We start from the raw sequence: 27,923 nt of genomic DNA, 5'->3' as shown, positions 1-27,923 counted from the left end.
AACTCGGGCAATGCCGCGGGCAGATGAAAGTTTCCATTGCTCCAAAATTTAAGGGAGCCTCAATTAATAATAGTGACTCATATGAACAATAAGTTGTGGGTGGAACTGAGTCAGTAGGATAGTAATTGAAGCCAACCAACTCGGGCTATACTATGAGGTACCATATTCTATCAAAGCATCACGCAATGGCAATCGATAATTTAGATGTTATCGTTGTTGCGTGATTCAGTTCATTGCCGATCTTGTATGTACACAAATCCAGCATTTCACGTGAACATGTGATAGGACATGAAAGTGTATCCTGAATACAACTTTAAAAATGATAATCCAGGTTCTAAAAAGAACCGGTCGGCTTCAGATGTTAGTGGTCTATCGTTGTTGGCTGCAAGTCTACGTCATCAGACGACGGAATTCTTCAACAATTCAACTTTACACGGTGTTCGATATATTGCTGAAAAGGACAGGCCGTTTTGCGAAAAGTTAGTATGAATTGAAAACAGCATTATTCATTTTAGCTAAGTGTTATAAATATTTAAACTATTGGTAGTTGTTACCTACATCTGGGTAATGATATGTGATTATTAAGTCTGATGGACATTTTTGTGCAGTGGTCTTTTGTGTGCTAAGGCAAAAAAGAATTTATGGGGGTTTTATTGCAGGTTTATGTGGTTCAGTTTTACGGCCGTTGGTGCAGTAACAACTTGCATTATAATTGTTAGCTTATGGGAAAAGTTCCAAACGAACCCCACTATCACGGGTAAGATATTTCTGAACTGCATTTTGTGTTGGAAACTACTCCTACCAATTAAAAAAAATCTTTTGCATTGATCTACTTTCAAATACAGGTTTGGATACGGACTTTCACAATTGGGATGTACCGTTCCCGGCGGTGACAATATGCGACCTAGACCCTGTCGATGATGAATTATTAGATAACTACATAGAAAGGTAGGTAACTATATATAAAACTGGATCAATTTAATAACAAGCCAGAGGCTACAGTACCTACCTACTACATACATAGGACTTATTTACCTTACTGATTATAGTATTTGGGGTTCGGAACCACCGGCGAAAGCTGGTGAAATGCTGCGATGGTTAGCTACCCTTACATATCGGTCTATAGAAGAACGCGCCTCTGAATTCATATCGGATCCTACTCTTATTGGAAAAAGCGAAGGCGATGAACCTGCGCCGGCGAAAAATCCCAAAGATGCCGTTTTTGAAGTATGTAATGTTGAAATGCAATGAATATAGGTAACACTGGTTATTCGAAATACCACGTGTTTTCTATTACAGATAGTCCGCCATTGTGAGACATTGTTCTACGACTGTGAGTGGAAGGGTGACTCTGAAGAGTGTTGCGATGTGCTAATGCCCGTTTTCACTGAAATGGGATTCTGTTACGCTTTCAACTCTAAACATGCCGAAAAAGTTTGGCCATGGTATGATGAGTTCACAATTTCTAATTAAAAACCGACCTACTTGTTCCGAACCTTACTGTTTATTTACATTTTTCAGGCAATCACAGTCTCAAACCGAGCTGTTCAATGAAGCATTCATCCATGAGACTGACGCTAAATGGTCTTTCATGTTTAACACAGATCGTAAAAACACCACATTTGATGTTCGTAGCCCTTTGGTTTTTTCTTCTACTTTATCGCTTTTTTCTATTGAATTTTATCTAGAAATTACATAACAAGTACCTAGTTAGATAACATTTGAAAACTTAATCAGTGTGAGTGTGACTTATCTAGATACAAAATAGTTTAACATTAGATAAATTACCTAACGGCTCATCAACGATGTCAGCTAAAGTATTATTTGGCGTTGCAGGTATTTATTCATTCTACCGAAGAAATGGCAGGTCTAGAGCAAAGTCCTCAACATACTTGGGACCATCGAGTGGAGAAGGTGTCGTTTTCAGTAAAACATACGTACACCACAGAGGATGCTCGACAGCTATCCATTCGGCAAAGACGATGTGTGTTCGCTGATGAAGTTCGCTTGGAGACATCTAACATTTATACTTATTCAGCATGCATGAGGCAATGTCGCATGCAAAGGAGTCGGTCTTTCTGCAAATGTGTGCCACATTTTTATCCGACTTTGAGTAAGTTACACCAATTCGTACAGGTACCTAATATACGGCCGGCCGTGTAGCGACGGCTTAAGAATACACATGTCGCTACCCCTTCTTCCAGTGGGTGTCGTAGAAGTCGACTAATGGAGTAAAAAAATGCACCGAACACCAGTGCGAGAGAAGGAAAACTCGGAAAAAAACCCTCTATCAACCCGTCTGGCCAGCGTGATAGCAGTAGGCTAAATACCTCCATGAGCAGCACAAAAAAGCCACGGCCCCTAGTTCCCGGCAGTCCCGCTATTCCCGGTCACGGTGGCGACCGTGGTTACGGTGGGACAGGGGGTGCGAAGAATCTCCGGGTTACGGGAGGCCACCAAAATAAACTGACTCTTGCGACGTACAACGGCCGCACGCTACGGCTTGACTCGCATCTGGCGCAACTCGAGGTGGAACTTGGGAAGATTAGGTGGCACATATTAGGGTTATGTGAAGTTCGAAGAGAGGGGGAGGACACCATAACCCTCGAATCAGGTCACCTAATGTACTTCCGAGAGGGAGACCAACAATCCCAAGGTGGCGTTGGGTTTCTGGTTAATAAGTCCCTAGCTGATAACGTTGTGGAGGTGTCTAGTGTGTCGAACAGGGTAGCGTACCTTATCATAAAGCTCACCGACAGGTATAGCCTCAAGGTAGTGCAAGTGTACGCACCGACCTCAACACATTCAGACGATGAAGTGGAGGATATGTTTGATGATATATCAAGGGCCCTCCACTTCACTACAAAGACCCACTACACCGTTGTCATGGGGGACTTTAACGCTAAAGTGGGAGTACAGATTTGCGGCGAATCGGCAGTAGGATCCCATGGATTTGGAAGCAGGAATCATAGGGGGCAAATGCTCGTCAACTTCCTCGAACGCGAGGGGCTCTTTTTGATGAACTCCTTTTTCAAAAAGCAGCCCCAAAGGAAGTGGACGTGGCAAAGCCCCGACACTATGACTAAAAATGAGATTGACTTCATCATGAAGAACAAGAAGCATATATTCAGAGACGTCTCTGTGATCAATAGGTTTAATACCGGGAGCGATCACCGACTTGTCCGAGGCTCTCTGAATATCAACTTCAAGGCCGAACGTTTCCGTCTGATGAAGGCCAGGCTCCGACCAACACTGCTCCAAACCATGACAGGATCTGAAACGTTCCAGTTAAATTTGGAGAACCGATTTGCCGCCGTGGAAACCACAACAGACGTTAACCAGAACCACGAATATGTGATTCGGATCCTCAGGGAGGAAGGTTCGAGATTCTGTAACATGCAGCGTAAGGGCAAGAAATCAAAGCTTTCGGAAGAGACATTAGGGCTTATGAAGAAACGACGTGAAAACCCGCCTGTCACTTCGTCAGCTAAGCGGGCTCTAAACCAAGAGATCAACAAGCACGTACGACGCGACCTCCGGTGCTCCAATACTCTTGCCATTGAACGAGCAATTGAGCTGAATCGGGGTCAAAGGTGTTCGTACAATCTCTTGGAAGAAGCCACTTGACGAAGCTGACCACAACAAGTGGAGAAGTCGTTTCTTCGGTGCCGGCAGTCCTTTCGGAAGTGGAAAATTTCTATAGCCGGTTATACGCATCGCATGCATCTCGACCTGATCCCGGAAATGAGGATTCTAGAGCCACATTAACACGCCATTTCACCGAAGACCTGCCAGAAGTCAGCAGTGGCGAAATCGAGATCGCTCTGAGACAGCTCAAAATGGAAAAGCCCTGGCGAGGATGGCATTACAACAGAGCTATTAAAAGCAGGAGGAAACCCTTACTGGTGGAGCTCCAGAAGCTTTTAATGCCGTCCTGTTTGAAGGAGAACTCCAGAGGCGTGGAGTAGGAGTGTTGTCGTCCTGTTCTTCAAAAAGGGAGACAAAACCCAGCTGAAGAACTATCGACCCATTTCCCTCCTAAGCCACGTCTATAAGCTGTTCTCAAGAGTGATCACGAACCGACTTGCGCAAAGACTCGACGAATTCCAACCACCGGAGCAGGCTGGATTTCGGAGCGGATACGGCACCATAGACCACATCCACACAGTGCGGCAGATTATACAGAAGACCGAAGAGTATAATCAGCCCCTGTGTCTAGCATTTGTGGACTATGAGAAGGCCTTTGACTCGGTTGAAATCTGGTCTGTTCTGGAGTCCCTGCAGCGTTGTCAAGTAGATTGGCGATACATCCAAGTGATGAGATGTCTCTACGAAGCCGCTACAATGTCCGTCCAAGTACAGAATCAGCAAACAAGGCCCATACCGTTGCATCGAGGAGTGAGACAAGGGGATGTTATTTCCCGAAACTGTTCACTAATGCAATGGAGGATATGTTCAAGACGCTGAACTGGAAAGGACGCGGCATCAACATCAATGGTGAACACATCTCTCACTTGCGATTTGCTGACGATATCGTCATCATGGCGGAAACGCTGCAGGACCTACAACAGATGCTGAACGACCTGGCTGAATCTTCTACGCATTGGCCTACGGATGAACTTGGACAAAACCAAGGTCATGTTCAATGAACATGTTCTACCGGAACCGATTGCGATACACGGCGCCGTTCTCGAAGTTGTTCGGAAATATGTATACCTTGGGCAGACATTGCAGTTAGGTAGAAACAACTTTGAGGACGAGGTGAATAGGAGAATTCAGTTGGGTTGGGCTGCATTTGGGAAGCTACGTCGAGTCCTAACATCGTCGATCCCACAGTGCCTAAAGACAAAAGTCTTCAATCAGTGCGTCCTACCTGTCATGACTTACGGAGCCGAAACGTGGACACTGTCGGTACGGCTGGTTCACAAGTTTAAAGTCGCTCAGCGGGCTATGGAAAGGGCTATGCTCGGCATTTCTCTGAGGGATCGCATCAGAAATGAGGTAATCCGTCAGAGAACCAAGGTCATCGACATAGCCCACCGAATCAGCAAGCTGAAGTGGCAGTGGGCTGGCCATATTAGCCGAAGAACCGATAACCGTTGGGGTAAACGCGTTCTAGAGTGGAGACCACGCCTCGGCAAACGTAGTGTAGGACGTCCTCAGGCACGGTGGAGTGATGACTTGCGCAAGGCGGCTGGCAGGAGCTGGATGCGAGAAGCCGAAAATCGATCTCAGTGGCGTGCACTTGGAGAGGCCTATGTCCAGCAGTGGACTGCTATAGGCTGATGATGATGTGATGATGACCTAATATACGTAGGATATTTTGGTACCTGTGTAAATTTGTGTCAACTTTTGTTTGTTACAGAAGGTTACAAACAATGCACACTTCGTGAGTTAGGCTGTATAGCAACGCACGCAGCTGCAATAACAGATGTGTCTCGTTGCAACTGTGAGCTTGGTTGCTCACACACTGTCTACGAAGTCGAAAAACTTACCGATGTCGAGTGAGTTTTGCATTAGTGTGTGTAACTTGAGCATCTTATTTATCTACTAGCTGTTGCCCGCGACTTCGTCTGCGTGGGCAATATAGAATTTCCAATTTCGTTTATTTAATCGTTCATTGCTCAACCCCTGTGGGTGATAGCGTGATAATATATAGCCTATGTGTTGAACCGGCCTCCAGGTAATAGTCATGCAAAATTTGATTTAAATTCATGCAGTACTTTTTGAGATTATCCGGGACAAACATACAGACAAACAGATAAATAGACATACAGACAAAAATTCTAAAAACTACATATTTGGGTTCAGAATCGATCATGGATCACCCCCCAAGTATTCTTTTAAAAAAATATTCAATGTACAGTTTTGACTTTCCTATCATTTTATTATATGTATAGATAGACTACTTATGAATTGTGAAGCATACTTAGCTTACGTAGTTCTTACCTAATTTATGCCAACGTTTCCATAGCCCCTTTTAACTAATAACGTCATTATGACGCAGACGACGGGATCAGTGACGCATTGTATTGTACAAAAATATTCCTACCTAGAACTCACCGTGTGCTAACATGGTAGATATGTTCTAGTATGTGATGCAGTATCATGAATTCTCATAGTTGGGTTTGCTTCCGACGATTTTCCCCTGCCCTGTGAGTAGGTATACCTCTACATAGGCTTCACTAGGCAATAAGGGCATGGTCAAAATGACAGTTTTGTTACACTTTCACAAAAAAAAAACGGGCAACTTTGTTGAGATGACATTGGACATGAGACCTTTGAAACAGATACACAAGCAGGCTAGGTACTTGTGAGATTTGTTACCAGATGCTGGAAGGCCAATGAACCCGTAAGACAAGATAGCTAATAAATAAGGTAATTAATTCACAGTGCAACACGAAGTGACGACAATACACTATTGGAAACAGAGTTCGTGTCATGGCCAATGGTCCGATACAAACGGGAGGTGCTCTTCGGTTGGGTCGACTTGTTGGGTGAGTCAAACTTAGCTTTAATTTGCATGGATTTCCCTATTTTTGTTATTACTTAGGTAGACTCGAATTCCCGCTTGTGGTTTTCTTCGACCGCTTTTTCGATTGCGTTTCCTGCTGCAAAATATTGTTTTCTTTGTAAACTAAGTAGGTACCCAAAGCCCTTTTGACTTCAACACTGCACCTTTTTCTCATAAGAAGTATCCGCTATTCAGTCAATTTACAAGAGTCGAGCGATTTATCACTCACAAGTAAAAAATTCCAGAGTAGGTACACAGGGCTATAAGGATTTCTTCATATTTTCAGTGTCTTTTGGGGGCATAGCGGGCCTGTTTCTAGGGTTCTCATTGCTGTCTGGTGTGGAACTGATTTACTACTTCACATTGCGAGCGTGGTGCGCAGCGGCGCGGGACGGAGACGTGTTGCGTCAAGAGCGAGCGGAGAGGCTCGCTAAGCCTAAACCTCCACACGATCTGAGTCTTGTGCCTTGGTTAGTACCTATGTTTTAAATATTATGTTCACCAACGCGCATGTCCTGAGCGGTGAGTATAGGCAAATCACCCCAGCTTGGGAGGCCTTTGTCCAAAAGAGGACGATTCTAAGAAAGTTGTCGCTAATATGCACCTGGAATGCAAGTTTATGTCTTGTTTTCCGAAATATGGAAGTTTCAAAGGCTTCTAGATCCCCTTTAGTACATAAACTATGTAGAAAATGTTTTGTTTGAGGTATCTTTTGTTTGTAGGTGGAAGCAGCCTCCACTCCCGCGCAGTGCACGGCCCGCTCGTCCGATAATGGTGCGAGCTAAGAAAGCACCGCCGCCAGAGTACTCACCACCTCCAGCATATCCCACCTACTTACCCTAAATAGTTATAAGTATTTGTGCTAGGTATAAGCTCATGCAAGAAATGAAACGATAATATATTTCAGTTAATATTTATTCCAATATTTTTGGTCATACATCCATTCTAATGTCGCAATTAGTAAAATTTATATCGAACTACATTATTGTGACAATTGGACACAAAAACAGTCAACAAGTTCCAAAATTCGAGAAATATAAACATACATGCAGTAAAGTCTAAAAAAACGACCACAATAATGCAGTTCAATAAATAACAAGTTTACAAAAAAATATAAGTTCCGAAACATTTCGAGTGATCTGTGTATTCTATACATATTTAATTTTTACGTTTTTATCTATGAACAAAAGGTACTAAATCATAAGCAGCACCAAACGTCTAAGTACTAAAAACAAGGAATGAAATTTCTGACTAATCAAACATACCTAAATATTACTAATATTGCATTAATAAATTGCCTCAGCAATCTATTACTCACGCGTTTCACTCATTGGCGGTAATCGCCAAATGATTGAATCATAATACTCTTGCATCGTTTCCGAACATTAGATATTACTTAATAATGCTGATTGTATTTTTATCGCAACGTCCAAATGAAGTTCACAAATTTTCAACTTACATATCTACTTATTGTATCTTGATTACATATAACATAGACACATAAAAATTGCAAATTCTATTACCAAAAAAGTTTATTTACCTACAATGCCATTTCCAAACTATTTCTTTCAACGAATCCTAGCAACTTTGGCTTCATCATAATACCTTTCAAACCCACAATGAAAAGGGACTATTTCTACGACTTAGTATATAACATTAATGTAATACTTCTAGAACGTTCAGAGAATGTGAATTGCGGTATCGCTGTCTGAATGAAAAGTTTATAATATGATTAACCTACACACATACAATAATAAAATTGTGCTGCATCATATTTTTACTATTAATAAAGGTGTAAGACGCAGTCATGGAACATTACGTTAACACATTTAAACAGTTTAAGACGATCCTTTGGTTTGAACAGTACACAAATCGGAATGCTGCTCGCTCACTGGTTTGTATCTTACATTACTTGACAATACCAATGATTAATGCAATAAAATTGCACTCTACAAATATTTTATGTTTAATAATACGTATATTATAATAAGGTAGACGAGGAGGAGCTCCGTAGAACAAGGATGCGAGTGTAAACTGTGCCACACGGTGTTACATAACTTCTTAAAACATTGTGGTTTACGCACAACTATTACTAGTAATCTTAATTACATTATTGTAATGTGTTAAATATAAGAAAATAAGTAATTATATAATATCTTTTGGGGTTGTAAGAGGTGGGTATTAAATAATTTGATGTTATTAACAGCTATTATAATAGTGTTAAATTAAATTGAAAAATAATTTAAGTAGCACCGTAAAATAAAATAACTTTTTTGTCACAATTTGTGCACCTTTTAAATATATTTTACGATAATAATACAATACAGCAAAAAACATTTATGATTGTTTTATTTGGTATTCAGATATAAGTCATCAAGGACTGATATCTATAGGAGTTGAGATACATTATAGTAAAATGAAATAAATAAAGCCTGAGTAAACTCTATTAGTATGGGAATTACGGGCGAAATGCAAAATCACAAATCATTTATCTTAAACTAATCGCGCATACCCAAACATACGTAATTTCAATTCATAATTTTATCTATATTTACAATAATAAAATAAGTAGGATTCAACTTATATTCCTAAATCCATGATTTCATTTTATAGGACTAACATTTGCTAATAAATTGATTTCTGTAAAATATTTCTATGAAATAAAAAAGAAAAGCTAGGGGAAACTCATTTGTTTTCCAATGTTTCTTTTTTGTGACAACCTTTGTTTAAAAGAATTAAAGATATTTGCACTAGGAGATGATTCTATGAAGATGATGAGAGGTGGTAGTGTGTATGTGATGATAAACGTCTGTAATGTATGTCACAGTGTTCGTTTTTACAGTTTACACACCAGCTAACAAGTTTTGTACTGTTGCAGGTAAATATTGTAATACATAACAGGTGACATTACAAGGATTTTACAAGAGTCTGTCAAGTTTTGGCACTATATTAAACAATTGGCAGCGCGAGTGGTAGGCATCAAAATTATTGTTTAAGAACTCTGTAATGGCCCTTTCATAAACAATAGTAAATTCGATTATTACCTATATTAATCGTTTAAGTTACATGTTTTTGAGATGAAAGATAAGTTTGTAGTAATTTATCTTTGTGCAAATATAATCATATTTATCCTCCATGGTTATGGGGCAATATTAAGGCGGAACGTAAAGTTATTCGAGTGTTGAATCTTAACGAATAAACGAACTACACCCGCTTAAGTAGTTACCTTGTTCATACAATTAAGCGTAACCAAATATATTGGGTATTTTTTTTAAATTATCATGTTCTTCGTCTTATTCTTATCAAGTGCGTAAGTACAAGTATGTTTAAGTTTTTTTATACTCGATTGAGTTGATGAGATTGCCTATTCCGATAGCGCCTTCTCACTTTTTTACAAACATCATACTTGACAGACTCGATGAATACACGGAATTACATAAATTAAGTAACTTATGTTATATCAGCAATTTAATTAAGTAGATAAATTGATGACTTTAATACAGCCTTAAGAGTAAAGTACTGTAATTGGTATAATAACTACTTTTAAAACAAAATAGTACAGAAATGCTACAATGATACGTGAATGATATTGAGCGCTGGAAGTTTCAGAGTTCGTTTATCACAGCAGATGTCGAGTCAATCCTATTCAGAGTGGAAAATACATCGTGCGTTATCACAACGCAAAAGACTGTATATAGCTGTTTCGACAAGGAATAAGATGACCAGATATGCAGTTAGCGTTGAACTAATACTTGCAAGTGTTGATATGCTTATGTCCAGACGAAATGTCTCGTACCAAATGTTTGTGTCGTACTGGGTAAAGTACTCTTTACCTCTGAATGGATGACGACCACTGTGCGTAGGGTGCAGCGCATAAAAGATTTATGCTTATGAAATTATTATACATACTTGCAAGTCTAGCTCAACCCTAACTGCATATCGACAGATATACAAAGCGCCAGCGCCAAAATTAACGGCAATAGTATAATTTTACTAGATTCGGACTTAAAATTAAGTAACAGCCAACTAAACGAAAATAATTAAGATTTTCGCCGACTGATAAAAATAAATATTTTTTTATTAAGTAATTAGTAACACAAAGGGGAGGTAGCTCGAACTGATCGTTCGGTAGCACCTCGGCTATCACTACGGAGTTAAAGGTAACTATAGGGCGGGACAGTCCCGGCGGCACGAAGGACGAGCGAGATGATATATTCAGGCCCAAGTTCACTGTCTATTCGTATCTCATCTAAATTATATTTGTTACCTACTTTTCACCACCCAACCAACTTCTAAAATAAAGGTGGTTCTTAATTCCTCTGTATGTCTTTTCCGGTACGTATGTCTTAATTCGTAAACGGTGGACCCTCATACACTGGTTTGATAGTATATACTTGCAAATTCAAACTTCAAGTTAAGTTGTCGGTGAACTTGGTCCTCAACCTTTCGTATATACCAAATATAAGACAGTATACTGACAACATAAGCGTCAGTTTTCTTAAACAACCGTTTACTTTGTTTTTTTTTTGTTTTACGAAAACTGACGTTTATGTTGTGAGTGGACTTGGGCTATAAAGGTCATAGAATAGATTTAAATGAAAAGATGTGTCAGTATGTGTCGTTGAGTCAGTCAGCAGAGCTGCACGTGGTCATGGGGCTCGGGCCACAGCGGGCTGGCGGCGTCGCCGGCCGCCTGCTTGTCGCAGCGCCGCCGCATGGCGCGGCCCAGCCGGGAGAACTTGTCCGAGTCCGATAGTGTCGCCTGTGAGATAGAAAGAAGAAGGTTATATGTCACTATATATCGATGATTCACTATTGCCTAATCAATAAATACTAATATTATAAAGCTGAGGAGTTTATTTGTTCGTTTGAGCGCGCTAATATCAGGAAGTCCTCGTCCGATTTGAAAAATTATTTCAGTGTCAGATAGCTCATTTATCAAGGAAGGCTTAGACTTTTTATCCGAGTTCGTGCAGAGGCTTCCACGGGATGCGGGTGTAACCGCTGGCAGAAGCTAGTATTATATAAGACATAAATATGCGATTTCATTTACCACACAAAATTTGGGACACAGACGATTTACACGTCAAACAAGCTACGTTTTTTGTGGCTGTTAAATAATTCTTTCTATTATGCAATAGGGATGAAACAGTAATTATTGAAATACTTAATAGTTAAAATGCTATAAATAAAATATTATATTGTAATCTTTTTTTTTTATCTCGAATATAAGTAAAATATTAAATAGTCTTTTTTATATATTTTACTCTTATAACATTTAGGCTTACCTCAACAGCTATAGCCAGTATGAGATGCAGCGCGGGTATGAGCAGCAAATATATGCGGAACATGGTCTGTTCGGAGTCAGCTGAAGCCATGGGTTCCACCTCCATGAACTCTGCCAGCCAATGCCATGGGCACAGCAGCAGTACAGTCACGAAGATTGATTGGGTTACCAGGGTTATCATCATGTAATCTGGAAAGATAAGGCAACAATTTAGGATGATATGACTAAAATACTGCAGGCAAGAAAATGAGTACCAAAGTTATTTGTAGTCTTTTATATTACATCTAAATCAAATACAACTTCGGAAAAATGGCGAAACCCATCTTACATACGACGGATTGGGCCGTCATTTGCTATGAAGAGCTATCCGAGTGATGTAGCTAAATAAGAACGCGAGTGGACAAGCAGGAAAAATGTAGTTTATTTTTATCCGGATAGATAAACGAAAATCTCGTTAAATGAAGTCGATAAAAAATAATAGATTACTTACAGTTGGTGCAGAATGGTTGTCTGAAAGGCCAGCCTTTAGCGTAAACGCAAGCCATGATTAAATACTGGAATGCCGTTATTATGAAGAGGACCGTGTTCTCCCAACACAGCACTTGTTCCACGTCTGGGCCGCCTTCAACCGGTTTGAACCTGGAAGAGAAAGTAAACGTAGGATAAAAAATTACCATAAAATACAGATTTTATTGAAGCTTTCGTTTATTTGCTGATTGAATATGAAAAAGAAAATTTTTAGTTCTCTATTTGAAGTTTTCAAAAAGTTCTTGTGGTAACAAAGAAATATGAGAAAAATAACCATTTTAAATGAGTTAAACTAACTTATTAACTGCGGATTTCTATAACCCATATCGGGTGTGTCGTTCGTAATCACATTAAATAAAATGTGTTATTAACACAAAGAAAAAAGATTATTTAGGTTATTTTTTTTACAATTCGCCATAGAATATCATAAAGTATATACGATAGGATTTAATGTGATTGTGAACGACACACCCTGTATATTCGTTGTTTTGAGATTAGAGATTGAAAATTGTTATAATTTATTGGAGCTAATGACAAAGTTCAAAAATGGACATAACAGATGGAGTTGATGACGAAATTAAATCTCTAATCGCAAATCAACGGAACGAAATCCTATCTAGTTTTAGAAATCGACTGTTACGAAATTGTTTTGCTTTTATTGGCTAAACAGACAAACCTAAAAACAACAAAAGTACATCCCATTTTTAACTCACCAAGGCTGAGCATACAGCAAATATATCGAAGCTATCTGCATCAGCAGCACCAGCGACACCTGTATGACGAGCGGCAGTATACTGGACAGTGCCACCAGCGACACGGGCGGCGACTGCCGCGTCAGCAGCGGGCCCGGCGACGCGCGGCCCAGGGACAGAGCCAGCAGGGTGGTCAGTACCAGGTCGATGTATAGGAACTGGTTGTTGCCGAGGATTGAGTAGAACTGGAAGGGAAATATTTATCACTAGTACGAAAATTTTTAAGATACCGAGCAAAGAAAAATGAAGGAAGGCAGGTCAGGCACCTTCTGGTAAGTCAAGTAACGCACGGTAGACGTTATCAGTTACTAGAACTAACGAGGCGTTCAGGTTCCTTGTCAATTCAAGAGTAATCTGTCGAAGATAGGCCTTGATGTTATTTTGTAAAACGGGCAGGTTCTAAAGAATGATGAGTATGAGGGCGGAACTAGAAATGTTCCTCGTTGTCCTCGTCCCCCGAACTCTTTTTGACATTTCTGCTAGTAATTTTGCTCTCCATGACCTACTCACCTATTATGTATAGAGATAGTAATAATCTCGACTGTAAGTAGTCCACATAATTAATGTATGTCCCCACTGTTATATGTTACTTTTATCCAGTTATTTAAAGTTGCACATTAGTAAAATAAAGGAATGTAAAAAAAAACTACTTACATTGTACAGAATGAGAATCGAGAAAAACTGGATGAGCGAATATAGAGCCATGTATTTGAATATTGCGAATGAGGTACTCAGAGCACAGCGTCCCTCTAGAGCGAGCAGTTTCACGCACTTGATGTTCTGCTCTTGAGATGTGAATGGGGCCGCCACTGAAATGAAAGTTACAATTAGATCTATTTGTAATAACAATTTTGAACAATGATGTTTTTATCGATAATCAATGTGAGTTCGTTTACTGATAGTTAATACCATCTGCCATAGAAAGGCTGCTTATAATCTATGCCAAATATTTGATATTTCAAACTTGCGAAATAAAGTTGTAGTTTATCTGTCAAATAAGATCCTGATAGCCTATCAGAAACTTTATCTATTTGCCATGAATGTTCAGTAAGTCGTTTTTCTACTGTTGATTTCGGGAGAGGCACAAATTAGAATATTAGCAACAGACACCTCTGTCGTAAGTATTGGATGGCCGGTTCTTTTGACACATACGTTAGAAAAAGTTAATATTTTTGCAGGTAGTGAGTAATTTTCTTCTAATAATTATTACCTGAAGCATCAGCCTCGGAGAGCGATATCCCGACATGCGCGGCTTTCAAAGCGCCGCAGTCATTGGCGCCGTCACCGCACATGCCCACCACCAAGTCCTCGCCTTGCAGTGCCGTCACCAGCTGCGTCTTCTGGTCTGGACCAAAGCGACCGAATACCATGCCTAGAAGAACAGTTTTTAATTACCACCTAGCTAGCAATACCCACAATTGGATTTCTGCGAAAGCGACTAGCTTGTTCTAGGACGAGAAAGTTTGGCGAGAACTATAGTCAATAGATTTAGAAATATACAGCCTTTCTACAAAAACTTAAACATCTGCTGAACACTTGTATAAAAAAGTGTAGCTTCAAAACGGACCTTATTTCAATGTCATAATCTGTCATTTTTTTGAGTTTTCAACAGACGTTTATAAGTTTTTGTGTTACGACGGATAATATTTTAATCTGCCATGATGAGGAAAATTTTGAGAATAGTGCCTGAATTGCAGCCAGGTGGGAGGACGATATTATCGTAAATCGTAGAAAGGACAAGGCTTGGAGGATAGTTAGATAGAGTATGTCTTATTAGCATGCCATCTGAGAGCGGTCTGTTTTTAATGGAAAGGAAACAAGATCCTTGAATATTGAAATACATACATGTTAATATTCAATGAATGGTTGTTTCATTATTTACCTTTAGTTAATACGACCGGCATTAGTTCAGGATAATGAGTACGTATCACAGCCCATGTTTTACCCTCCAAAGCCAACACATACGCATCTAATGGCAATTTAGGAGGCCCACCGTCACCAACCACCTGAAACGATGAATAGATTTAAGTTAGTGGCCACATCATAATTTGAAATGAAGGATCATCATCCTCCGAGCCTTTTTTCCAACTATTTTGGGGTCGGCTTCCAGCATATGGACAATTATATGATATATCCCTTGATAAAACAAAGATTTCTTTTTAAGATTATGTGCCCTTTTAGACGTGAAAATGTTCTTGTTATTTGTATTAATTATCTGATGTGCCCAGAGACACAATTACAATCCTTAGTCACAAAGAAAATAGTATTTAATAAATACCATACAAAAATGTCCCTGGTATAAAAACTAACCTCCATAATAAGCGGAGGGCGGGTGTCGTTAGTCTGTGGCTGTCCTGCGGTGATCAGTAATAGCTTTTCATGTGGTTGCACCATGCAACAGCCTCGAGCCACCGACATTGCAGTCATTATGTTGTCCCCTAAAAAATAAATAAAAGAAAATCACAACAATATAGCATGAAAAAAAAATGCCAAAAGGAGCTTGCGGTTAAGAGTAATTGTCAATGTTATAAATGACTTCCTCATGTGTTGTTAAATACTCTACGTCTGTCGTGAACATCTTTGGAAGAAAGTCCTTCCAAGAAGTGTTGGCCATATAACAAAATTGAGAAAATCTGAGAGACAGTCTTTCCTCAAATTCACTATCTAGAAACTACAGGATTCGCATGATACGAATCATATCAATGTACTAATGATAGTGAAAGATAATTATTTCATAATCTTCTTTTGGGCTTGGCTTAAAAGGATCAACAGCAATATTAAAATCCAAAATACAAACCTGTGACCATAATCAGTCTCATAGAAGCGTCATGTAGCTCGCGTATGACTTGGGTCGTCTCTGGTTTCAGGCTATTTTGCATGACTAGAAAGCCTAGGAAAGCCATATCGCACTCAAGACTAGTTCTCTTGACTCTTTGTGCGTCAACCCATTTCATTTTACGATCGAGCTTCTTGTGGGCAAGACCGATTACTCGGAAACCGTTTGAGGTATATTCATTGAGGATCGAGCTGAAATTCTCTGGTAGAGTATCTGGATTGCACATACCAGCAACCTAGAAAAATAAAAATACATAATGTATAAAAATCGAATCGATCAATTTTTAAATTAAATGTGTTCTGTTGGTGATGTTATTTACCTTTTCAGGTGCTCCCTTTACGAAATAAACCATTTGCGGCTGGCCGAGCACTCGAGCAATAACTCCCATTGATTGTTGCGCCGATGAGAAGTGGAACCGTCGAAGCAAACCGATCTAGAACAGATAATTTTTACATTACTAAAGATTGGCATTTTTATTAGTGACACTCGCATGTAACGTTTGAGGGTGTGTAACGTTTATAACGATTCAAAGTTAACCCACCACTGTGTCCTGTCAGACGCCATCCCGCGCATAACGAGCGAGAAAGGATTTAAACAAATTATGTAAAGAATACTCTTTTGACCCATTAAATACCTAGAGTGTTGTGGTTTGTTTGTAGGCAACTAAATCATGACTTATTCAAAATTTAACTTTGTAATAACTAATTTTAATATCTCATAGACCAGCTGATTAGCTATAAGCTTGTTATTCTATTACTATCCGTGAAAACCTATAATTGGCTTTCTGTTTCTCTATCTATGTCTATAACATTGTTTTGTATAGCCGTTGGTTTTCCACTAAATAAATAAGTGACCAAGCATGCGCTTACCATGGGAGTGTCTTTAACGAGCTTGCCAAATTTTAACATAATATTTAAATATAGAACATTTTTTTTGTTTTAAATAATTACCTCATATGGAATCTCCATGGTGAAGGGATCATAGTCTTCCAAATTCTGCAAAGCTTCATTGTTGCCAGTGACGGGTTTCACGATAGCTGGTGTCAAGTTGTCGTACCGTGTGTTCTCCGGGCCCGGTTCTTCAAGTATCTAGAGAAATATGGAATAAAAATAACAAATCAAATTCATAAGTATGAAACAAAATCAAGTTTGTTGCGCACCTGCACATATATTACTTCTTATCAATGCAAGATCTATTAATCAATATTTGCTATACTTTTACATTATTCATTTGTTTTGTCTACAAAATATGAGGAGATTTCTGGTCTGCGTCGGTTTAGAGCTCATTTATAAGACAAAATAAAATATGAGGTGTCTTCTTAGTAAGGTTCTCCGTTTTTAAAGATTGTCAAGAAAAAATAAATTTGATATCAGGAACAACCTAGAATATTTTTTATCGCAGATCATAGTTAGTTCCGGTAGGCGGCGAAACTACAAAAAGTAGTTTTAAAACAAAAATTTGTATCAGTATCAAGTACACAAGACACTTGAGATTACACTAGGTGTATGTATTTGGCCCAATGTTATCTATCACAAACGCAGCACACATCAGATAAAAGTCATATCAATGTGAAATGTTTTACTAGATCATTTCCGAGTATAGACATTAGTAATGTGTTATGGGAAACTATGACTTCACCATTGTTTTTTCAACTAAGTATATGAAATCTAATCATTGCAGTTTCCATGTAAACATTTGAGGATATGATGCATCGCACCTACAGAAATAGTAGGTCAAATAACGATGAGAACTCACTTCCTATTAACAAGAGAGGAAATTCTTTCTTCCGTTCGAGGGAAGTGCTTATACAGGCAGCCATAAAGTAAATAACCACTAGAGAGCGCACTCGCCAATTTCTTCTAAGAACACGACTCACCACTGCGGGCGGGGGGACGCGGCATAATCCGCGGCTACTATTGGTCAGTTCAAGGTCGAGTTGCATGAGAACGCTCAGCAAGGGATTGCTCTCTTTCAATTAAAAAATATCGATAAAATGTATTTCATCGTAGTAATAAAAACTCAATAAAAATCGTATAAGAATATTTAATAAAAATCAGTCTATTACAAAAAAGAACTCCGTACAAGAAAATGTTTGATTCTTAAAATGTGTTAATTTAGTATAAGTTTTTCGAATTATTGTTTTAGGGCCCTGATTGTTTTTGGTAAAAAACGATAATCGATCGTCTACATATTTCTTGATATATTTTAAATAGATACACGATATAACTATTCCAAAATTATGAGTTTTATAAAAACTTACTAAGATAGGCAAAAACATTGTTGGAATCGCTGAACTAAATAAACGTCGGCATTATTTTAAATTACATTAAAAGTAATTTGTGGAGGCACCAAGAACAGCTGCCTCTAACGACGCTATAGTCAGTTAATTAACTCATTAGCCAAAATAAAACATATTTTTAAATTAATATTTTACTATTATCGATATCCACTTCATCCTTAAAGGTAACAGCCCGAATTTCATCGATAGGAATACAAAGGGCAAGAAAGAGATGGACGTATTAGAATTTCTTAATGAAAGAAAGGGACTTTTCCAAAAGACATCAACGAGCGTGAGCGCGGTTCACCAACCACCAATTTAAATAGACCCCTGTGGTATTTCGTAATATAATTAAATCAAAGCCTAATTTTGGTATTGATACTTGCCGATGCCATTCTTTTTGTAACTAGATGTCCTGGATTGTTTCCCGCACCATTTCATCGCGCATGTAGGCATTTTTTTTTATTTTTTACTAAATAAAATCCTCAGTAATTTAGCGTGTTTGCAGGTCATAGACTTGGTCGCTACTAAAGGATCGTACTGATCGTAGCCTTATAGTACGCGCAAAATCACTAACTTTTGGCGAGCGTCGGGGCACTGTATGCGCAGTCAAGTGGTTTTATAGTCTTTGCAGGCAGCATAATTAAACAGAAGTTCCTGACCTATTTTTCTCTAAATTAAGGGTAAGCTTGGCAGATTAAAGAGTACCTGTAACCTGCCATATTTCCGCGGTTTCACTCGTGTTTGCTACCCGTACCCGGATAAAATATAGCCTATGTTCATATCGGGGATAAAGTAACTTCCCACAGTAAAAAAAATCTTCAAATCGGTCAAACAGTTTCGGAGCCTATTCATATCAAATGAGCAAACTATCAAATCTTTCCTCGTTATAAACGTAGATGGAAACGACACATTATCTGTAGAAACGTTAGGTTAAGCCCATGTTCAAACATGGATTGATATTAGGTAAAAGACTAATTTGTGACCTTAAGATCACAAAGTAGTACCTAGATTGAAAATCAACCACTTACCCACTGCGTGAATTCAAACATCTTCAAGTCTAGAGGATCGCCTTTGAGCTGTCCTTGTATACTGGTGAGCGAGTGACAGGACGCCAGCGCTTGTATCAAGGGGCTGGTCACGGGTAAGCCGCCGACATCCACTACACATTCGCCGAACTTCTCGCCCGACCGAGCCGGTATTACGGAGTAGAAATCTAATCCGTCTTCCGTTAGAGTGCCAGTCTAAAAAAATAAATTATTTGTAAGTACATACAATTTGATTATAATTGAGTTTTTGGGATATTTTTGGAGCAATGTCTGTATAATGAGTGCTTATTTATTACTTTAATACTGAGAATGGTTCTTTTATACATTTTTATCATCTTAGAATGTTTGTTACCAAAAACGCTACAACTAAGACTTAGGTGAAACTTAGCTTATGTATAGACATTAGCATTAGGTACCTATTAAAAAAAAAACAGTTCATCTTCTAATGAGATAAACTATGAAACCACTTGAGTACCTATAATACTATTTCTTACCTTATCAAAACACATAACTTGTAGTTTTCCACAAATGACGATCCTAGGCGGAGATACGCAGAAGATCCTGTTTTTGCGCAGTCGGTTCTGACTGTAGACGATGCCGGCTGTCATGGCGGCCGGCAGTGCGGGCGGCACTACGATCGTGATGATGTCCAGGGTGCGGAGCACTATTGTGCCCACGAGACTCTGCAGATAAGGGAAGTTATGTTAATATTGATTTTAATGTTGGTACCTACAATCAGGTTTAAGTATTATGAGGTATATGTATTGTCTTAAGAGGACACAGCAACTTGGAACGAAGTATTAAATCGTTTACCATTTGAGCAATTTTATGAATTCTAACTAGAAATGTTCCCGAATGAATATTTCTATGATATCGCACTTTAGTTTCCCAAAAATTGTTTATTATATTTATTTTGAACCTTATTGCGAATAGCAAGACGATAAGCGTTTTCTTTAGTCAAAGCTTTTTACAATCGTAAGTTGCACCAATATACTTACTCCTCGCACGACATACAGCCAGATAGAGTATCCCATTCCGATCGCGGCAATGCAGAACATGAATATGACAAACTTGACGGCATCTTTGTAGAATTGGAACCCAAAGGGCTTCGGAAACAGAATACTTTTCAGCAGTTCTCCTTTGGCTGTGTAAAATCCGGTGCGTACGACTTTAGCTAAGACCTGAAAAGGAAGCATGTATAAGTCAAAGTTGGTCCTATTTAATAGGATTATAATATTCCTGAGGCTTAAAAAATGACTATGTACCTGATTGTTGCCATAAAATCGTGTTTGCAAAACATGGGTGCCAGCAAATAAGGTGTGTCTTTTGTGTCCTTCGGTTGAATAGATTTCTGCAGACGAGCAAGGGGGGCCTTTCATTACAGGCACGCTTTCACCTAAAAGAAACATTCATATTTACACAAAGCATTCTTATATAGAAAAGCGGGAATATAATCACTATTTACATGACACCAGGTGCATCTTTAGACTACCATCAAACCTGTTTGTAACTTCCACATTGTATTAGGGACTGCTACATTGTATTCCGATTGTCGCTTTGTTATTAATATCAATAGTACCCAAGTGTTTTTTGGTCTGTATTATATTATGAATTTTATATTAATCACGAGAAGTGTGGAGGTAAAGTTCACAATACAGAACATCAGTATTGTCGGTTTCTAAAAGGGGAAAATATATCTATTTTGTTCCACAACAAGGCTTCTGCTTTACATTTTAATTAGAAAGTAATTTCATTCACACGTTCAGGACTGATAACATAAATGTATGCGAAATACAGTAACATTCCGATTGAACCGATTACGCTCATATCAGCCTTCAAAGCGAGTAACTTTTAATGACGGCGAGCTGTCCTGACCTAATTCACGATGACGGACTCTATTGGATACTTAACGATAGTTTTAAAATAACCCTTTAAAATTTTCCGCTGGCCACATTCAATGACATTTACACGTGAAACTATTAATACATAAGAAAAATACTATATTTACATAGGTTGCCATAAGATTAGTTGTGACGAAAGCATCTCTACGCGTTGTTTGCGTTAAACATTATGTAATGAGATAATTTAATATTACATAATTATGTTTTATAAACAGTAGTATACAAACAGTACTACAACTGACATCTAACACGTGGATACATAACATACGTACTAATAAGTATCAATAACTTTATACATATTGAGTCATGTATTGATACGATTTAATTGACAAGATCAATTCTTAATAAACGTCAATTTTGTGTGTTCTTTAAAGGAGGAATGCGCGTCTGATTGTATCAGAGAATATTGGTGCGCGGTTTAAATTGAAATGGTTCCAGCTAGGCCATGTCTGTCGTATTAATCAAGCTGTCGAGGGGAAAGAACGGCTTCAGAATCGGTTCGCGTTTCTTCTATTTAACGAGAGTTTAACGAAAATTAAACCAAAAACCGTTTTCAGAAAATCAAAGTAATCCCTTTATTAAGAATGAAAGCCTTAAGTGGTCACTGGTGGTCTCGATGTAATAAAAGTTTATGAACTTACAGCAAAAATAGTTAACACTCTAGAATACATTTATTATGAAAGCTTGTTAAAAAAATATACCACAATAAAATAGTTTTAAACAATTGTCTTTAGGAAGAGCTTAAGAAGCAGTTGTCTACTTAATAAGACTTGGGTCTTGATTTAAAATTGTAGGTCAAATAAATAAATTCAAGAGTCCGTATTGTGATAAGTGATCCAAATGCGTATAATTGTGAGAGAGAGTGGCACGTTCCCTACCCATATTCATTTGTTCATCAAAGCTGCCTGACGGCCATTTCCAATATTCTATCCATCCGATAATTTGCTTACTAGAGATATAATTTTGACATTAGCCCTTTACAAGTAATGTCAGATAATTCCAATCTTATTTATCATACAAAGTTTCCTTAAACAATTGCCTACCTGTAAGCATGCTCTCATCAACGATGCAGGTTCCAGTAAGGAGCATGGTATCGCAGGGCATCACGCAGCCGTCAGGTGGCAGCACTAGTACATCTCCGGGAACGAGTCGACAAGCGTTCACCACGCACTCTTCACGGCCTGAGCGGGTTGGACGCAAAACGGTTACGGTAAAAGCGCTGGTAGAACCGGCCATTTTGTGCAGGTTGATGCTCATCTGTTGAAAAATTGTTTGTTTAAATATTCGAATGTACCTTTGGAACTAGACATGGGATCTCTCGGAAAGGTAATGTGGTTGGAACGGCAGCGTCGACCACCAGGTTTTGTTAATGGCCAGTCTTATACTCATAACCTCATAATAAGATTTTACTCCGAAGAGTCTCTAAAAGTGTAATGCTAGCTGCATAAACAAGAACAGGATGCAAAAAGGCAAAAGCCAATTTAGGAGTTTATTTGTGATTTATAACAATAGTCACAATTATGTACAACTACGTATTAAAATTAATAAATTACCTTTTTCGTTTGATATAACGCCAGCATACAGGTCGCAACGGACAAGAGGAAAACGCATGTAGCATACTGATAATATTCGTCCAAAGACCAAAGTATAATGGAGAAGACTTGGAATAAATAGAATGGATTGAACACTTCTTCGACGAACAGGGTCCAGTAACTCTTTACTTCTACTTCTACTGAGTTGGTGCCATACAGTTTGATCCTGAAAATAATAGCCATGATAAAAAGGGGCTTCAATTTGAAAAAGTTTATTAAATAGCTTTTATACGGTTGGTTCGTTATCAATATTCGTCATACGTACAATTCGTTTTGCTGTCGTTTATTTATGCCGGACATGTTTTCCATCAACAACTGAATAGTGAGTTTCTCATTGAGTGCAAGAACATTAATGAAGATTCCTTGATCATTAAGCCAAATGAAACGGTTGTGCTTGTACATAAAATATCGCAGTCTGTTATCTTTATGGTTGGATAGGTTCAGGTCGATCTCAAGCACTTTCTCTGTGGTCCACCCGCCGTCTGCATCGATAACTAAAAAGTAATCAAAATGATTATGCAATTGTCTGACGAAATATAACAGAAAAAAAGCTGAGTCATGTGATATCGAATCAAGCTAGAACTTGCGTTCACAATTCGACTTGGGTTAATCAGCTGAAATCAATTTTTGCATCTACTTACCACAAATTTCTTTAGCCGTTTTCAAACTGCATTTTATGTATTTGAATCTGTTGTACGATGGATAATAAGCGAGGGCAAAATATGGTAATCCACATAGTAATATGCACACGGTGTGTAATAAAGCTGCGCGTAATTTGGAATACGTGAAGCCATGGATGTTGATGGTCTGCTCATCGCCGCTGCTCTCGATAACTTGCCACTGCGTCTCGCCAATGACTTCGTATTCGTCTGCAATTCAAACAAACGGTCTGCATACCTTACCGGGGATAGCTGTTGGCCGTGGGTGGTGGCACTGTGTTTGTTTGCTTTGAATTTAATTTTCAGAACTATCAAACTTTACAGCTATCTTTTATGATGCATACATTGCGATGATAGGAACGTGGCGCTCTTGTCGATATTTACAGTTGCCCATCACCTCTGTTGTCGAGATGGACCGGGGATGTCAACGAATTGTATTTAGGTCAGGGCTTGAACATGCAGGTCATACAGGGAACGAGCGATTCTGGCCGAGCTTAGCTCTCCAAATCGACGTCAGTTCAATATTTTGTATTAGTTACAGATGAAAACGAAAGCTGATTATCAGCTACATTGTTATTACATGCAAAAAGGCCCTATCTGTACCTTTTATTTCTGTAATGCATATCAAACATGAAGACATAGGTTAGAAAACGTGTCCTTCCACCCCCATCATGCCGACCCTGCTACAGAGCAGAAGAGACCAAAGATGGTCACTGTTACGTAATAAAACATAAATTCAACTAGGTCATAAATTGCACAAGCGCAGTGTACTAGTAGTACGTAATTAATCGATACACGTAAAACCGTGACATTGTATTGCTCATGTCCGCCCAAACCCGGAATAAATAAAACGCATAAACTGTTACACACTGCGAACTAGCGTGAGACTGCATATTGCTGTGCAGCTCTTCCGTGTGACCACAACGAGCTTATGTCATATTTAATTCGGTCAGGACTTCGATAGCATTTTATCGCAATGTCACATTTCAGATAATATCTCGGCATAGGTACATATTACGCAGGTATTTTCCTCATTTGTTTGCATTCACCAATTTGTATTCAAGCAATGAATTGCACAGGGCAACTTGATGACTTTTTAATATTGAGTAGGAAGCCGACCCCAACACAGTTGGGGAAAGGCTCGAGTGATGATAATGATGAACTCCTTGACTAGCTTAGTCATAAACGTCATAGTTATGTGATCGGTCTAGGCAAGCTGAACTACTAACATCCGAGTGTGCAGCGGCGCTTGTTTCCTTTAGCTGTTTTGTTAGCAGTTTGCAAAACCAAAAATAAATATAATATAAATTTACTTATTCAATGAAACTTCTATCTTTTGTAAATTTGACCTTTAAAAAGTGCTGATTTTTTCAGCCTAGTTTGAATAAATGACTTTTGATTTTCAAACCCAAACTTTATCGCTTAAAAAACAGTTACAATTTTTAATTGGGACAAATCGGAGTTAAACAATTAATCAACTTCTGATAAATCAGATATCTGAAAATCTGAAACTAGCTCAAAGGACCTATGACCTATTGAGAGTTGACCTCACCCTCTGGTCAGGAGGCGGGGCGAACCGAATCGAGGTACAGCGTGTATTCGCGGATCGCGCTTTTGGCGACCGAGCCCGGTTAAAGCACAAAGTTCCTTAAAATATGTGTCATCAATAGCAAAATAATGTCATCAGTCATCTAGCGAAACTATCCCCAATGAACAAAGATATTAACAAACATTAATTGTACCACACCCGCCATTCGGTCAATGAACCTGCGCGTTGGTTTGGCCGCGGTCCCTGAAATGCATAGCTGCATGCGTGCCTATGAAGCTTAGACCAATCTCACTTGTTACACCCTTTTACTCTCGATACCAATAATATTTTAGAGTTCATGACATAACAAATTCTATTCATTCATAAGTTCATTCATTAAATCTACGTTATTTTCAAGATTAATAACAAAATAGATAATTATGATGTTTACTAGGCCAGGAAATCATCAGTTCCTATACAAAAAAATTTGGATAGTCTTTTGAGTATCTCTTTAATTTTTCATGGACTCTTCTTACGAATGGATGGGGAAGTAGAACATTCTCGATTTAAAAATAACTTAGGGATAAACCAATAAGATTTGTAAGACATATTTGCTGAGGGAATACCCTAGTACTAGTTTCTTTAAAGCAGATTCAAAAGAAGCTGCACATAGAATATAAATAATGTTAAACAAGGAAAAGCAAGCAGACAATAGAAGTACATATATTATTTAAAGTTTAACTTGTGTTTTTCCCTTAAATGCAATGCAATAGTATGTAAGATGAATGCAGATGTTATTTTTGGATTTATATTTCACATGGGGGTTTTAATTTTTACAGGTCACCAAGTTAAATACCTTTCAAGACTAGTTTAATGACTTAACTGTGAAATAATCTTTTGTTTTTGCTTTTCTGCACTTATATTACAAAGAGTAAATATTTATATTGTAAAGTAACTATACATGTGCATGTAACTGAACCAATAAGTCTATCATTATAAACCAAACTCCCAAACCTCTACTTAATGTGTGAAAATAATTGTTAAAGGTGGTGCAAGCAGAAGCTGTGTTAGTAAAGGTTCCGTGTTAGAGACGTAATAAAGCATGGGGCGAAAAATATCTTGCACATTATAGACAAGTGAAAGTGATACCACAGCAGTTTTGATTAGTAATTAATTAAACATTCTTTTGTTAGTATTTTTATTAGTACATTATGAATGAGTGTCTGTTAACCAAATACTTAATGGGTGTATTATGTAAAACACAAATATAATACAGACAACAAAGGTTATTCACATACAAAATATAACAAAACAGTGCAAACACAGTGAAATCACCTCACTTATAAAATAAAAACACAACAGTTATTATTTCAAATCAGTTAAATAGGTTTTCTCAATTGTGTTTTTATTTTATGCCAACGCTACCCCCAGTAACACATATAGCTTAAATGATAATGCTGTGAATTCGCATTTAGGCAATTCTACTAAGTTTGTGAATACATAAACATAAATTCAATAAAAATATAGATCTAATTGAAAAAAAATTATAATATTTGCTTGAATTTACTACACCGCTTAACATGAATGCCAAAAGAATCCTACAGTTTTTTTTTAAGGAACAGAAATGAAAAAAAATTTGCTTAGCTGTAATAAGTGATATAGAAAATACTTTCCTACTGTAAAGGTTTATATAGCGTAAGACAATATACCTGAATCGAACACACTAGGAAATGAGATTTCAGGACATAATAATTATTGTTTTCTTCGTCAACGTTTATCAACACTAAGTTTAAGCTTATACGGAGCATTGCAAAAATATTTCGGTATAACTACCTATGTATAAGCAAATCTGACGGTCGACGAATTAGATTGATATTATGTGATTCGTAACATTTAATGAAGCATATACTGGACCATAATCCACTTCCCATGTTTCTTAATGAAGATGTGGTAAGTACATAACTGTCAATTGGCTTCAATTAGTTTGCTATTTATTTACTTTTGAAATCTATGTCTTACTTTATTTCAAACACACCTTGTTCCGATGATACAAATTTCATAATATTTTGAAATGGTCAGCAATATTTCTATACAGTAATAGCAGTAGGTATATCTTAAAGCTCAATCAGGACAATATTTTGATATCTTAGAATTATCATAAAAAAAATATCAGACTACTAGAAAAGTTCTGAAAATTAGCTCTAATTATAATAATGAATGGGTCTCCACTACATAAGTTGTTTTGCATTCTATGGAAATATAAAACTGATCTAAGTTATGGAGTGTTGACAAAATAGATTTTCAAATAAAAATAAATATTCCTGTTGAGCATGAGGTAAGTGTCATGGTAATACAGCAGTCGCGCAATAATTACGCTTAATAAGCCTAGTTGATATGAGATACTTCGAATAATACATATTTCGTTTGCATATTTTACAATCTGCAGTTATTTATAACAAGCCTTGACCCTTAACTGTCGTATTTCAACGTGTGCTTTTTCAGGAGAGGCTAAAATTTGCTAATATTATGAGACATATTCCTATAGCACATTTCTGCATCGTAGTCATAAATTCAAGGATGGGAAATATACACTTTATGTTAAAATTAGAATATACTTATTATTTTTTCCATTTTAAGTCACATGTATTGCATTCTTGTATTTTTTTATGAGTCACAAGATATTTAATCAAGTGTGCAAGACTTACCATTGGCGGCGCAGGCATTATTAATGTTCGGCATTCCCGCGAAAACTATTAAAAGGTTTATAACACAAAAGAGTTAAGGCATATTACTTAGATGTTGTTTAGTTATTTTTAAGTAACCGGTGCTACCTCATCGCATATTATTTAAGATTTTTTTGGGGGATATACTCCGCACCTATTCACATCACACCTTGACACGAATGACAAGGGACAGGGGCATGGGGTTAGGGGGGTGAATAAATTGATTTACAGATAATTAAAACATCAAATGATTTGTCTCTGGTTGGAATTGTAAAA

General features: G+C 37.9%; 2 protein-coding genes across 3 annotated transcripts; one reads left to right on the top strand and one right to left on the bottom strand.

Annotated features, from left to right (window-relative positions):
* Window positions 1-90: 90 nt before the first annotated feature.
* On the top strand, window positions 91-7,593 carry LOC110384052 (sodium channel protein Nach). Its single transcript, XM_064034110.1, has 11 exons — window positions 91-479; window positions 660-757; window positions 846-948; window positions 1,050-1,227; window positions 1,300-1,445; window positions 1,522-1,627; window positions 1,837-2,113; window positions 5,366-5,504; window positions 6,394-6,497; window positions 6,801-6,984; window positions 7,237-7,593. The coding sequence occupies exons 1-11, from the start codon at window positions 289-291 to the stop codon at window positions 7,355-7,357; spliced, it is 1,647 nt and encodes a 548-aa protein (XP_063890180.1). The 5' UTR covers window positions 91-288; the 3' UTR covers window positions 7,358-7,593.
* LOC110384051 (polyamine-transporting ATPase 13A3) lies at window positions 7,414-27,863 on the bottom strand. Of its 2 annotated transcripts, none has more exons than XM_064034108.1 (20): window positions 27,630-27,863; window positions 23,379-23,606; window positions 23,003-23,231; window positions 22,699-22,903; window positions 22,189-22,402; window positions 20,510-20,640; window positions 20,243-20,425; window positions 19,739-19,927; window positions 19,227-19,439; window positions 16,868-17,005; window positions 16,237-16,350; window positions 15,879-16,152; window positions 15,392-15,519; window positions 14,964-15,087; window positions 14,292-14,453; window positions 13,736-13,890; window positions 13,043-13,266; window positions 12,292-12,440; window positions 11,803-11,990; window positions 7,414-11,276 (listed from the first exon to the last, which is right to left on the bottom strand). In XM_064034108.1, the coding sequence occupies exons 1-20, from the start codon at window positions 27,661-27,663 to the stop codon at window positions 11,145-11,147; spliced, it is 3,414 nt and encodes a 1,137-aa protein (XP_063890178.1). In that variant the 5' UTR covers window positions 27,664-27,863; the 3' UTR covers window positions 7,414-11,144. The 2 variants fall into 2 exon arrangements, with proteins under 2 accessions (XP_063890178.1, XP_063890179.1); XM_064034109.1 differs by having other exon boundaries at window positions 23,379-23,594.
* Between the last annotated feature and the right edge of the window lie 60 nt (window positions 27,864-27,923).

This window comes from Helicoverpa armigera, chromosome 4, assembly GCF_030705265.1.
Source record: "Helicoverpa armigera isolate CAAS_96S chromosome 4, ASM3070526v1, whole genome shotgun sequence".
NCBI classification, from domain to species: domain Eukaryota; kingdom Metazoa; phylum Arthropoda; class Insecta; order Lepidoptera; family Noctuidae; genus Helicoverpa; species Helicoverpa armigera.
Note: the sequence above shows the minus strand (reverse complement) of the source record. Positions and strands in the feature narration are given on the sequence as shown.

What these genes read in the sequence shown, in the direction of transcription:
- LOC110384051 (XM_064034108.1), bottom strand. Translation starts at nt 27,663, where the DNA reads ATGCCGAACATTAATAATGCCTGCGCCGCCAATG. An exon ending in CCATGGAGATTCCATATGAG is followed by an intron (nt 16,351 to 16,867) that starts GTAATTATTTAA and finishes TATCTGTTCTAG; the next exon opens with ATCGGTTTGCTTCGACGGTT. An exon ending in GCCCTCCGCTTATTATGGAG is followed by an intron (nt 15,088 to 15,391) that starts GTTAGTTTTTAT and finishes TCATCGTTTCAG; the next exon opens with GTGGTTGGTGACGGTGGGCC.
- LOC110384052 (XM_064034110.1), top strand. Translation starts at nt 289, where the DNA reads ATGAAAGTGTATCCTGAATACAACTTTAAAAATGATAATCCAGGTTCT. An exon ending in AACGAACCCCACTATCACGG is followed by an intron (nt 758 to 845) that starts GTAAGATATTTC and finishes TTTCAAATACAG; the next exon opens with GTTTGGATACGGACTTTCAC. An exon ending in CGGTTGGGTCGACTTGTTGG is followed by an intron (nt 6,498 to 6,800) that starts GTGAGTCAAACT and finishes TCATATTTTCAG; the next exon opens with TGTCTTTTGGGGGCATAGCG.